Raw genomic sequence first — 13,826 nt, forward strand, 5'->3', positions numbered from 1 at the left:
TCCTAATCACTATGAACGTATTTGCCCAATTGACATGTCCCAAGTAATCAATGTTGGACTTATTAGGTGTCATTTCAATTCATATTTTTAAGTGAAAAGAACAGGTGCAATATTATTGCACAAATATTTGTGCATTAAGCATCTCTTGGGGACCGGTTTGTCAGGTGTGGAGCTCAAGACCTGATGAAAGGCGATCGGGTGCTTAATGCATAATTTTTGTGCAATCATATTGCACCCGATTCAGACTCACTTTTGATGAGGTTACATGGAATGGAGTATGCTTTAAGAAATTTCATATCACACCCATGTCTGAAGCCAATTCCAATTAAAACTTGCAAAATTTTCAATGAAAAAAAACATTGTTTTTTTTTTTTTGCTGCGTATGAACTGGATCTAGGTTATGTAATCCTTGTAAGTAGGGGTGTCAATGGGTTGGACCCCGATAAAATGGGTGGGACCAAACCTGAATCCGACTAAGTGATGCAGGTATTGCATCCAGATTTGGGTCAACTGGATTTTTCATAGGAAAGACCAAACCCAGATCCGATAAAAATTACATAAACCAAACCTGGTCCATGCCCGTAAAATAATATGTTTTAAGTTTTTTACGTTGAAAATATGCGGATCTTAATCAAAACTCGGGTTGAACCCAAGATTGGAATAAAATTTCATGAATCATACCCGACCCATTTAATAATCAGATCTCATGGGTTAATTGGATTTTTTTCTTTGTAACCAAACCCTGACACCGGTATAGGTCAGGATCGGTTCATACCCAACCCGTTGACACCCCTACTTGTAAGACTTGCGTATAGTTTTTTCTATGGTAGATCCGGTCAGACATGGGTCCTGACCCACCCTGGTCCAGTGACGGTCCCACCTGTTGATGCCCCTACTCCATCCCATGATAAGATCGGTTCGGAAGAACCGGATTCAATCAGGGCTGGATTTGGTTCTATCCATACCCTGACCCAGAAAACCCAGGTTATGTACGCACGCATCACGACCCGTCGGTGTCACGACCTGATCCGGCTCGTCAGCGCCACGTCTGAATTCCGATGGTCTCAAGTTGTCGTGGACTCGCTTTTTGCCACGTGGCAGAATCCGATTGCTTGCAGTTAGAAACTTTTCCTTCTTAATTTGTACTGGGAAGTGGAAACAACGTTTTCCAACCTTTCAAAAATTGGCAATAGGGTTTTGTATTAATAAAGAAATACAAGGCCCCTATGGCGAAGCCGATCTCCTTCTTCCTTCTGTTCCTCCCCTCCTTCGCCATGTCTCTGCCTTCTTCTTCCTCCTCCAATTCCTCTCCCTTGCTCTCTTTCCTTCAAGAAATCCAGTCCTCTGCGCGAGCGGCCCTCGCCCCCTCGCGCTTCGATCCAAAGCTTTACGTCGATCTCCCGCTGAAGTTCGACCTCGGATCGACGAGATCGGCCTTCCTGAATCTCCCAAGGCTCGAGAATGGATCGGTCACCACGCACGACCTCGAGCGTTTCGTCGCGGCGTATTTCGACGAGGCCGGCAGCGACTTGGTGCGGCACGAGCCGGTGGATTTCGTCGAGGAGCCGGCGGGGTTTCTGCCGCTGGTGGAGGATCGGGAGGTGAGGAGGTGGGCGCTGGACGTCCATTCGCTGTGGAAGGATCTCACCAGGAAGGTATCCGACCGGGTCGTCTCCGAACCGGAGTGTCACACGCTGCTTCCGCTTCCCGAACCGGTTATCGTTCCCGGTTCTCGGTTCAGAGAGGTCTACTATTGGGATTCTTACTGGGTTATTAGGTGAGTGGGCCCAGTCGTACAGTTTCTTTCATTGTAGAATAGTTTTCATCCTCTGGGTCCCACACTGGTCCGAGAAGTTGCGTCTCAACCGTTCATGTCTGTGATCGACGTCTCGGATGGTGTGGGCCGGTGATTTTTTATGTCTTTAGCACTTTATTCTTGTTGGCTCCGGGGGCACGTGGGGCCCACAAGAGGAGGTCAGAGACTTTAGAGCCTGTTTTCATGTCACGGAAAAAGGGTGGGTTCCGCGGAAATTAGGGTGGCAATCGTGTCGGGTTGGCGGGTCGACCCGACGGGTTGGCGGGTCAGCATACCTCAACCCGAACCCGACCCGTTTATTAAACGAGTCGGCTGTGGCAAACACGAACCCGACCCGTTTAATAAACGGGTAACCCGACACGACCCGCCAACCCATTTAATAAATGGGTTGGGTCGGGTAAACGGGTTCTCAGGTTCGCGGGTTGGGTTGGCGGGTCGACGGGTTGGGTTGTCGGGTTGACGGGTCGGGTTGGCGGGTTGACGGGTCGGTTTGGCGGGTTGACCCACCCGCCTAACCCGTTTATTAAACGGGTCATCCGGGTTGGCATACCCCCAACCCGAACCCGACCTGTTTAATAAACGGGTTACGCGGGTCGACCCGTTTATTAAACGGGTTGGCTTAAGCCCAACCCGAACCCGCCTAAGAGGCGGGTTGGCGGGTCGTGTCAGGTTTTGCCACCCCTAGCGGAAATGCATAGGTGCCCCTGCCATTTTCGTGGGCCCCACAGTGCGCTGCTTTTCTCGCTGAACCCCATTTCCACGGATTCAGTCTCTGTGGGAGGGGTGGTCCGATTCCTTTTTCTCGGAAGGTGACAAGCAAACGCACCCTTAAGGCCTGTCTGCATATCGCAAAAAACCGAGGGTTTTCGCAAAAATGCTAGAATTTCATCCATTTTTGCAGGGCCCACCACAGCGATGCAAATGGGGGAACCTCCTTTCGCGTTTTAGGAGGCCCCCAAAATCAACGTCGCCCCCTCTTTTCGCGGTAATGTTTCCCGAGAGGGGAGGGGGGTCGGACTCGTTTGCTGAATGGGTTCTCGGATGGATGCTAACGGATCAGATTCATACGGATCCATGATCCGAATCTAACACACTGTCGTACTGTATCAATCTTGAAATAAGATCCAGTCGTATACTCGCACGAGATTTGGATCAAATGATCAAATATTTCCTAGTTCTGATCGTAACATGGATCAGTACTTTCTGTCGGAACGGTACTCGGATATTTGTATATTGCACCATCTGTTTTCCTTTTTATCTGATCCAATGATAACATTTAAAACTTTGGCCCAGATTCAACTCTTTTACCTGGATCTAGTGCTGTCAAGGGGTCGAGTATTAAATCCATTAAAGTATACCCGAACCCAGGTCCGTCAGAGGTGCCTTGGTTGTCGTTCATCTAAAAAATGAACAAATCCATCAAATAGGGAATAAATGATGCCGTCCATCCGAAAAAAAACAGGGAATAAAGTATACCCGAACCCACTCAAATAATTAAAGCTCATTGTGACCCCCGCCCTGGTCCATTGCCATCCCTAACCTGATCTCATCTCAATAATTAATTGCCGAGTTTGGGTTTTGTTGAGACATGAAAATAAAATCCAAACCCAGACCCGTATAATTTAAGGAGTTATTATCAGTAAAAAAACATATATGAAACACTCGATCAAGTTGGGTCAGGTTGGATATCCAGCGAAAATCATACCTCAAACCCTGTCCGCATATTACTTAGGTCGGGTTAAGGTTGGCATTTTTCATGTTCAGATCCAAGGGTTCGGGTAGAGTACCGGATACAAACATAACCCATTGACAGTCCTAATCAGATCTACTTTAGATCTGGATTCGGACTTGCCACCTGTCTGTTTTTGGAGCCATTGGATTGACATAATCAACTTGCAGGGGCTTGCTAGCGAGCAAAATGTATGATACAGCAAAGTCAATCGTGCACAATCTCATCTCCATGATAGAGGCATATGGATTCGTCCTCAATGGTTCAAGAAGCTACTATACCAACAGGAGGTATGATGTCTCTTGATCTATTTTATGTATGCTTCTTCACCATGTAATCTTTTGCTGATTGGGTTTCAATGGTTAGTCTACAATCGTAGTTCACAGTGACAAATATCGCGAGATTTATGAAAATCTCGTGATAATATCACGAGAAATTGCCTGAAAGTTTCAAACGGCAATTTCTCGTGAGATTTTCAAAATATCTTGAGATTTATGAAAAAAACATAAATACCAGGATTTATATGCGATATTTACGTTTTAAACGGCTAATAATTTTTATAAATTTTAAATTATTTTTTATTGCCAAGATTTAGACAAAAAAATGCTAGATTTATGAAAATTTTTCAAATTCTCAAGAGTTTTTCAAAAACGATATTTTGCGGTTTTTAACGTTTGTCGCTATGATCGTAACTACAGTTATTTCTTATGCACGTCACAGTGTGCTGGGACGTTGCAAGTTCAAAACCCAATGGTATGTTGTGAAATTGGTGGGGGTCTGCCTAACCCCAGCTTGCCTATAAAAAAAAATTATATCTTGAGGTCTGGCTGTTCCTGTAATGTACTTTGATTGGGATAAGGTCATATGGTCAACAGACCTGCGAGGTCCCTACTATCTTTCACTGTCACAAATACTTGTCTCCGTTATATCTCAGTAAGGTAATTTCTCAAGAAAATGTAGGTTTAGTTGATAGAAAAAGAAGTAAAAACAATAAAATTAACTGATAATATCGTGATGTATAGGAGCTTTTAATATTTTGCTTTAATATCATTTTGTGAATTTATTTACAGTTTGATAGTATTGCAATATTTTCAGAATCAATTATATTTTGGACTACGCTCTCGTTTACGTTAGGAGTCGTTTGACAAATAATAAATAATTTCAGAAAAAAAGGTGCGTTGCATCAACTACGGGGAATCACAAGACCGTTCTTTGGTCCATATGCTGGTCACGTGTCTCATGCCTTTTGTAGCCAAAGCTGCTTTATGTTATATAAACCTGATGTATTGGTTAAACCTAGGAGCGGCGTTTGTTTCATGCCTTTCCCATGAAAGAAGCTCTATTTCATAGGAAATAGGGCATTTTATCTGTAAACTGTGAAACAAACATGACTGAGAAATATATAGTGAGACCCACATAAATCTGATTTTGTGGTGCATAGTGTAGAACTTTCATTATTCACATTTTTACAATTGCGTTGTTTTTCCAAGTCTGAATGTGACAATTTTGGGGAATTTATGCAGCCAACCCCCACTTCTTAGCTCAATGGTGATGGAGATCTACGACAGAACAGGAGATCTGGATCTTGTGAAAAAAGCATTCCCGTCTTTGCTCAAGGAACACGGATTTTGGAATTCGAGTAAGCCATTTAAGCCACCTCATGCATTTAGGCATCCCATGATCTGGCCGAGTCCCTAGCAAGGTACTTGGGCCCCCCAAGTGCAATACATCTCCTCTGCATTAGCCCCCACGATGCCCACAAACTAGGGCTGCAAATGGATTGGATATAGTCGGATATTTGATCTGAGTCCGACATGTTTTTTTGGATACCATAAGTAAAATCTGAATGTGGATTCGGATCACTTTTGGATTCAGGTCTGTTTTGGATCAGCATTTTAATCTGGATCTCGAGTTGATCCAAAAAAAATCTGACCCGAATGCGTTTTTTACACGTAAATAGCTTGTTTTGTTCTTTTTATTTTCGAATCCAGTATTACCACATGTATTTCAAAATCGGATTCAATCTAACCTACTTGGATCTGATTCAGATCCGTATCCATATTTAGATATACTGTTTGCATTTCAGATTCAGATATGACAGGATCAGGTCCAAATCGAGCCCATTTGCACTCTACCACACACCACAGACATTGTTTTATGGCACTTTTTACAAGTCGCTAAACATCCTAGCAATCTTGAATATCGCTAAACATAATGTTTTTTCTCTTAAAAAAACTGAACAGAAAAGCGATTTTCAAAAGTTACTGGTATCATTAAAATAACTGTGAATTTCTTTTGAAAGCCCCTAAATATCAGTTGGGTTACTATCCCCATCATACCCCCATACAGGATCTCATTGTTGCAAGTCATTTTGATCAAACATGACCTCATAGATGGATTCAGTATTGTCAATTTGATAAAAATTAATGTTTGTATTGTTTTTTTTAACAAAAAATTTGATTTTTTAAATCAACAAAAATCGGCATGTTTATAACCAGTGTTGTTGGTGCTTATAGGTATCGTATCACCAAAAAATCGATACGATACAGACCTGAATTGACTATTTTTTAATAAATATTAAAACTAGCTTAAAATTAAATTATTTTAATAGCTTTAACACGTGTCACGTTCTGTTTGACACTTTAATTATTTTATGGCCGATTCATAATGATTCACTTGAGAATCGGTATCGCCGGCCCGATTCACCTGAATTCGTTGGCCAAACAATACAGGTCTGATTCCGATACTGACAACATTGTTTATAACCCCATTAATTTTTTAATCGCTATAAAATCCTATACAAAGGTTTGATATCGCTAAATTAACCATGTAGATCACATCTATGGGGTCAGATTTGATCAAAACAGCTTGCATCAGTGAGATCCTATGATGAGTATGAAGATAGGGATGACATGGGGGATGACTGGAATTGAATCGGCAGCCATTTAAAAGTCACTGTTATGTTCAGTCACACATAACGACATTCATGGCGTACGGGCAAAGCGATGGACGCGTGTTGCATTTTGAGGTACCTTGATTACTGGATCTGCATACCTAAGCGATCTGACCCAAGTATCGCCCTGTATCGTTTGGCCAACGATTCACGGGAATCGGCCGATACCCATACTCAAGTGAATAGTTCTGAATCGGCCAAAAAGAAATTAAAAAATATTACATGTTAATCAGACATGTGTTAAAGTTATTAAAATAATATTAAAAATTAATTTTAAGTATTTTTTTACATTTATTAAAATATAGCCGATTCAAGAGGTGAAGGCGTATCGATTCTCTGCCAATACTATAAGTATCGCCCCCCGATACGCACTGATACTGACAACATTGATCTGACCTACTAATCAAGGGTTGCTTCTCCACTTGCAGAAATCCACAAGGTGATAATTCAGGATGATCAAGGACGCAACCATACGTTAAACAGATATAACGCAATGTGGAACATGCCTAGACCGGAGTCTGCAACAATTGTTGGTGCTGCCATTCAGCTCAAACAGAAATCATGCATTGGTGTTGATATTTGATGATTTTTTACAGGACGAGGAGTCTGCTTCCAAACTGTCAACTGTTAGCGAAAAGGAGCAGTTCTACCACGAATTGGCTTCGGCAGCTGAATCTGGTTGGGATTTCAGCACTCGGTGGATGAGGTAGTTTTTCTTCTATCTTTGCATCGTTTTGTTGGGGCAGGAAGGCTTTGTGCATCTACTGCAATTTTTTTTTTCACTTCTATAAGATTAAACTCAAGTTCTTAGGCTTCCTAACTAAAAGCCAAAAGTGCATGTTTAAGAATTCCTCAAATTGATGCCCACAAGAACTCTGCGCACCCAGCTAGGTGGGTCAACTTAAGGCTTTCAAATTGAAGGAGGTCGAGAGTTTGACAACCAGAGTGTGAGTCCTTCGCTGCAAGGCCTAAACCAAATGGGAAACTATCCCGTGGACATGAGGGAGCACTCGTACAGTTTTACAACCAAGTCAAGTCCATGGTCAATGTGACACCTATCGACCAGTATGGGAGTTCAAACCAGAACAGTTGTTTCTCCATGCTACATAAACAAAAATAAAAAAAACCCTCATATTGCTGAAATAGACACCAGTGTTGGGAGAAATGGATGCTTTTCATAGTTTCAAATGGTCGGTGCCATCTCCAATGCTCTTTTAGGATAGCTGATATTTGGTCCATTCAAGTGTTGAGACAAACATATCTTAAAATGGGTATGGATGTCTTTCTGCATCTTGGCCAACTTCTAGGAGTGAAACTCCATAACTTGATGTTTTCACAAGCAATGTAGGAGTTTTAGGAAGTTGGTGATTATAGTTGTTTTTTTCTTTTTTGTTACATTTGTCCTTACATTTTTTTTTCTTAATGCAGTGATCCATCCGACCTCACAACATTGCGTACAACATCAATAATACCAGTGGACCTCAATACGTTTATTTTAAAGGTATGTTCTTTTCATCTAGGAATCTCATTAGCGAAGTTTCACACTTTAAGAATGTATCACGGTTCATCAAGCTACTATGGAGCCTTGTACCATGCATGTTATGGATTTGAGGTAACTTAGCCAGTAGATAGAAGGAATCTAAAATGTATAGACTATCTACGAATGAACAAGAGAGAGAGAGAGAGAGAGAGAGAGAGAGAGAGAGAGAGAGAGCTCGGTCACACCTAAAACAAAAATTACAACAGTAAATGAAGGCGAAGTATTTTGATCAATAAGCCTCACAGATATTAGTGATACTTTTGAGAATCATGGGAATATATTGTGATGTATTCAACTATTGATATGGTGAAATGATATAGCTGGATGATGCAGTTGGACTCATGACTGAGGTCCATATCCCACAGGTTCTCCCCATGCTGCCAATAAAAAAAATAGAAAACAAAAGAATCATAGAAATATAATAGATTTTCGAAAGAATGCAATTTCATCATGATAATGCTGTGATATTAGCACTTTTTTTATGTTTTATCTTTATTGTTTATATATCTCTAATTTGCATCTTATATATGCTGATATTTTTTTGAGACTTTTTAACAAAAGCAAAAGTTTTGAATTTATTGCAAGATTTTCCCTTGCCAAGAAAATCCTCGTACTAAGATATTTCGGATATCCATCCCCATCAGTCTCACTAGTCCGTTATTCCCTGTCCAACTAATTTTTTCGGTTTATCTGTCTCACTGCTGTCACATTGGTAAACTAAAAGCTCTGCATTTTTTTTCACCTGAATTCTTTTCATTGTACTAAACCTCTAAGCCAGAGCAACCTGTCAGGTGCTCAAGGAGTCTTTAGAAAACCTCCTTTTTTCTAACATATTAATATTGTTTGATAAAAAATAATATATTAGTATTGTTTGGAAATGGCATTGTTTTTTTTTTCTCCCTTCTTGTCATGCTTTGTCTTATGTTCTTGACTTCATCAATATTCCAATCAAAGCAAATTGTTTCTTCCTAAGACTTCTTGTATTTTTGTCTGTCACAGATGGAGCTTGACTTGGCACATTTTGCAAGAATCCTGGGGGGAACTTCTATATCTGAAACATTTGAAGCAGCTTCTAAACGTCGGATTGTAGCAATGAATTCAGTCTTCTGGAATGCAGAGAAGGGCCAGTGGTTTGATTATTGGCTTGGCAATATAAGTACTTCAGAGGTGTGTCAGGGTTAACACTTCCTTGATCTTAATTACTGCACCTCGTGTTGTTTGAAGCTTTTTTGTCTGTTACCCATGTCTCTGTAATCCTCTTATATTTTCAGGATCAGGACACTCACATATGGCAAGATGGCAATCAAAATCATAATATTTTCGCCTCAAATTTTGTTCCTTTATGGATTGGTGCATTAAGTTCAGGTTTGCAGATCATGGCTTCTTTAATTGGATCATTTGAAATGATAAACATAAATTATTAGATGACTTGTTGGATACTTGGAGGGTAATTTGGTTTCCTCATTATTAGTGGAGCAATAGTTCCTATCAAATGACCATTAGGCAGACTGGCATAGTTTGGCCTCAGTTTCTCAAAGATGGCCCTTCTTTTATCTCATTTTATTATATAGCAGGAGAAAAAAAACTTCGTCTTTGAAATCTTGTTATTCATTATTATGTTTAAAAGGTGACATGGTGAAGGAAGCAATGAGGAGCCTTGTTGGTTCTGGCTTACTAAAGGCTGGCGGAATCTCAACTTCACTGTCAAACTCAGGGCAACAATGGTTTGTGATTGTGAAGATTGATCTGATATTATTTTGAATCTCCATCTAGTATATGACTATTACTTCTGTTAATCATTTTGTAACAGGGACTTCCCCAATGGATGGGCCCCTATGCAGCATTTGATTGTTGAAGGTCTATCAAGGTCCGAAGACAAAGAAGCTAGAATCTTAGCAGAAGGTATTGCTTTGAGGTGGCTCAGAAACAATCACGAAACATACAAGAAAACTGGGAAGATGCATGAGAAATATGATGTTGAAGAATGTGGGAAGGCCGGTGGTGGTGGAGAGTATGCACCCCAGGTATGGGAAGCTCTACTTTTCCCTTCTCTGAAGGCAGTTATTTTTATCATAGCTTGCCTAGATAGAACTAATTCAGTTGAAGAGACTGGCGGTTTCTATTAATTTTTTTTTCCCTCAAAGAATGGTTTGTTACTTTTTTCCAAAAACGGGATAAACCACTGTCATGGTTCTGACATCCTTTTCGGGGCAGAGAGGCGTCACGTTGATCATGGCCCTGTTTTGGTGTCGGCAGTGTAAAACTTCAATGGTATTTTCACCCTGCCCACTAGGGATAGTTTCCCGTTGACTTCGACCTTGCAGCAAGGGACACATGCCTCAGGTATCGAACTCACAACATCCTTCAACTTGAACGCCTTAGGCCAACCTACCTAGCTAAGTGCGTGGATCCCTTGTGGGGTTGGTTTGTTACTTTATTATCATTGAATACTAAGGTACTCAAGACCGGAGTTCTAATAAATAGAGATAGGTTTAGCAGAGGTGGTTTATAGTTCATATGAATAAGAGGGGAACTCCATGAAAGGAACATTTTTCTGCTTTTTTTTTTTGAACTTCGAACATTTTCTGCATTGCTACAAATAAAAAAATGCACAGTTGAGTTATTGTGCTTGTTTACTCGTATGAGGTAGTTTTCCATTGAGACTTAATGTTGATGCCAAAAATATCGTTCTTGTGAGGTCCATAAGATTGAACAAAGCCAGATAAACACCATTGATTTCCAACTACTGAACTTTCATGCACTTTTTAATTGGTTACTGTAATTTTGTTCATTGATTTCCAATTACATAAGGATTCTTCATGCTTCATTCTTGCTTAAATGGTTTTTCTCTGTGAATATCTTGTGTTGCAGACAGGTTTTGGTTGGAGCAACGGTGTGGTGCTGGCATTTTTGGAGGGATTTGGGTGGCCAAAGGATGAGAAAATAGGCTGCCCTTGAACTATCTAAGATTTTCTCTTGTTGGATGTTCACCCTGTCTATATCCGCTTCTGATAGATATCATAGATATGTAGCAAAAGGTAATTGCGCAGGCAAAAAAACTCCTGCTAGCGCCCGCAGCTCAGCAAAATAAAAATAGTAATTAGTTAGAGATTAAATATAAGAGCCAATATGTAAGGTCATGGAGGTTTGAGCAGTGGAGGGAGAGTAAGATGTCATGAGACTGGCAGGGTAATTCTTTCAGCTCTCTTAGTCTTGGATTTTCTTGCATTTTTCAATGCAATTTCCTTCTGCATATTGCTATTTATAGAACTGGCGATTCTCACGCCAATGTTCACAAGTAAAGCTCTCTCTCTCTCTCTCTCTCTCTCTCTCTCTCTCTCTCTCTCTCTCTCTCTCTCTCTCATTCATTTCTCAAATGTCTATCTTGATGGATTTTGGTAGGTTTTAACAGCACATTTTGAGATTTAAAAACGGATTCTAAAAACTGTCATTTTGTAACTAAGGTAGAAGTTGGCACGTTATGGAAGGGGGGGCCTCCTTCCATAACATGCTCTTCATGGGCGTGTTGATAACTTAACAATTTTTTTATAATTCATTTGCAAGAACTTTGCTCGCCATACTTACCTTAAGAAAACAATATCAAGATTAATAAAAAACTTTAGTCACTAATATGCCTTTGTCTACCCGATGCATCTCACTTTGCTATCGGAGGGGTGTTGCTCCAAGAAAGACATCCCATTGCATTTGAAAGCCTAAAACTGAATGACATTGAGCGTCGTTATACTGTGCATGAGTGCAAGATGTTGGCGATCGTGCATTGTCTCTGCATATGGAGGCACTATCTTTTGGGGTCATAATTCATTATACGCACTAACAATGTTGTGACGAGCTACTTTCAGACTTAGAAGAAGTTGAGTCTAAGGCAAGCACACTGGCATGATTTTCTGTCAGAATTTGATATGGTTATTGAGTACAAGCTTGGCAGAACTAATGTTGTTGCTGACGCCTTGAGTTGGAAGGTGGAGATTGCGGCTTTACTCGCTTAGGACGACAATGTTAGCCAACCGATGAACATCTTCTTTAATAGGTTCGAGAAGCCTTAAAGAGTGACCCGACGGCTCAACAATTGATCACATTGGTAAAGGAAGGAAAGATGCAGAGATTTTGGATGGAGGACGATTTTCTCCGCTCAGCGGGCGACCGTCTATATATCTCGCGATAGTATACTCTAGGAATGCGCTTGATGCACGAGTGCAATGATTGGGCAGGTCACCCAAGACAACAGAGAATGTTGGCATTGTTGGAATGTGCATTCTACTGGTCGCAAATACACGATGATGTGGATACTTATGTGCGGACTTGATTGATTTGCCAACAAGACAAACCCATCAAACAGAGACCCGGAGGGCTACTGGAGCCCCTACCTGTGCCAAGCCGTCTGTGGGAGTGCATAACCATGGATTTCATTGTGAGCTTGCCAAAAGCTCAAGATTACAGTTTGATCTATATGGTTGTTGACAGGTTTTTGAAGTATGACATCTTCATGCTTACCCCTACCACCTGCTTAGCTGCCTATACTGCTAAGTTGTTTGTGCGGAATGTAGTCAAGCATTGGGGAATCCTAGAGAGCATTGTCAGCGATCGTGATGCCTGCTTCACTGACAAGTTTTGGCGAGAAGTGTTTAGCTTGATTGAGACAAACTTGCACTTTAACACGAGTTTTTACCCCAAACCGACGGACAGACAGAGAGGATCAATGGCATGTTAGAGGAATATATGTGGCACCTTGTCAGTGCCAATCAAAGGGATTGGGTTGATTTACTTGATGCGAGCTCAATTCTACTACAACCTCTAAAAGAGTGAGTCATCCGGTCATAGACTATTCGAAGTTGCAACGGGACAACAGTCGTAGACTCTGCACTCCCTTCTTGCACGAGAACGTGGCAAAGCGCCTTATGCATACCAGTTCGTCAAGAACTGACAAGATTAAACAGTGTTAGCAAAGACGTATTTGAAAAAGAAAACCAAGAGCACAAAGAAATGCAGATGAGAAGCATCGACCAACAAAATTTTATGTTGGAGACAAGGTGTTGGCAAAGCTTTTTCTAGATCACATAGCCATCTTTCGGGGTCACCATTGAAGCCTTATTCGTAAGTATAACAACCCCTTCACCATTATCTAGCGCGTGAGAAACTTGGCGTACCGGCTGGACTTGCCAACAAACTTTCAAGTGCATTCAGTATTTCACATATGCAACCTGAAGTCGTTCCACGAAGATGGAGACCCTCAATGGTGCATGCCTCAATATGCTCCCATTACGCAGTGCACACCATCAATGGTCAGCATCCTAGGCAGAGAACCTGAAGTCATCATCAACCATTCCAACACTTACATTGGGGAAGTAAAAAAGTACTTAGTGCAGTGGAAGGGATTGCCAGAATGTGAAGCCACCTGGGATAAGGTCACCAACAAGTTTCAGCATCGACAACTTGTAAAGGACTACCATGAACAATTGGCGTTGACGACGGTGCAAACTTAGGCGGAAGAGTGTGTTTCAGACCACCATGTTTTTCACCTTTTTGTTTCGTATATACCTCTTTGGCACTCTTGAGTGCCCCAAATGGCCTTACGGCTTAAGAACCCCATGTATTCTGACCCTCTCTCCTCCTTTTGATATACTTTGCCTTCAAGTATTTATAAAGAAGCTTTTTGCATTATTGTCTCTTTGCACTATTTGTGATTGTGCATGCGTGTATTCTTGCTTCTGCTCGTGCGCATGTGTTGTGAGTTGCTTGTGCACTAAAAAGGCTTGCTTTCAGTGTTTGT

General features: G+C 41.2%; 1 protein-coding gene across 1 annotated transcript; it reads left to right on the forward strand.

Moving 5' to 3' along the window:
- Positions 1 to 1,191: 1,191 nt before the first annotated feature.
- TRE1 (trehalase 1) lies at positions 1,192 to 11,075 on the forward strand. The gene is made up of 11 exons (XM_090009016.1): positions 1,192 to 1,777; positions 3,716 to 3,835; positions 5,069 to 5,184; positions 6,927 to 7,027; positions 7,095 to 7,204; positions 7,927 to 7,999; positions 9,038 to 9,205; positions 9,310 to 9,403; positions 9,666 to 9,762; positions 9,849 to 10,062; positions 10,910 to 11,075. The coding sequence occupies exons 1-11, from the start codon at positions 1,227 to 1,229 to the stop codon at positions 10,994 to 10,996; spliced, it is 1,731 nt and encodes a 576-aa protein (XP_089865142.1). The 5' UTR covers positions 1,192 to 1,226; the 3' UTR covers positions 10,997 to 11,075.
- The last annotated feature ends 2,751 nt before the right edge of the window (positions 11,076 to 13,826 follow it).

Source organism: Nuphar pumila, chromosome 6 (assembly GCF_984573655.1).
Source record: "Nuphar pumila chromosome 6, dmNupPumi1.hap1.1, whole genome shotgun sequence".
Taxonomy (NCBI): Eukaryota; Viridiplantae; Streptophyta; class Magnoliopsida; order Nymphaeales; family Nymphaeaceae; genus Nuphar; species Nuphar pumila.

Excerpts from the sequence above, each read along its gene's own strand:
- TRE1 (XM_090009016.1), top strand. The coding sequence starts at position 1,227 with ATGGCGAAGCCGATCTCCTTCTTCCTTCTGTTCCTCCCCTCCTTCGCC. Across the intron at positions 3,836-5,068 it reads AGCTACTATACCAACAGGAG|CCAACCCCCACTTCTTAGCT; the intron begins GTATGATGTCTC and ends GAATTTATGCAG. Across the intron at positions 10,063-10,909 it reads GTGGAGAGTATGCACCCCAG|ACAGGTTTTGGTTGGAGCAA; the intron begins GTATGGGAAGCT and ends CTTGTGTTGCAG.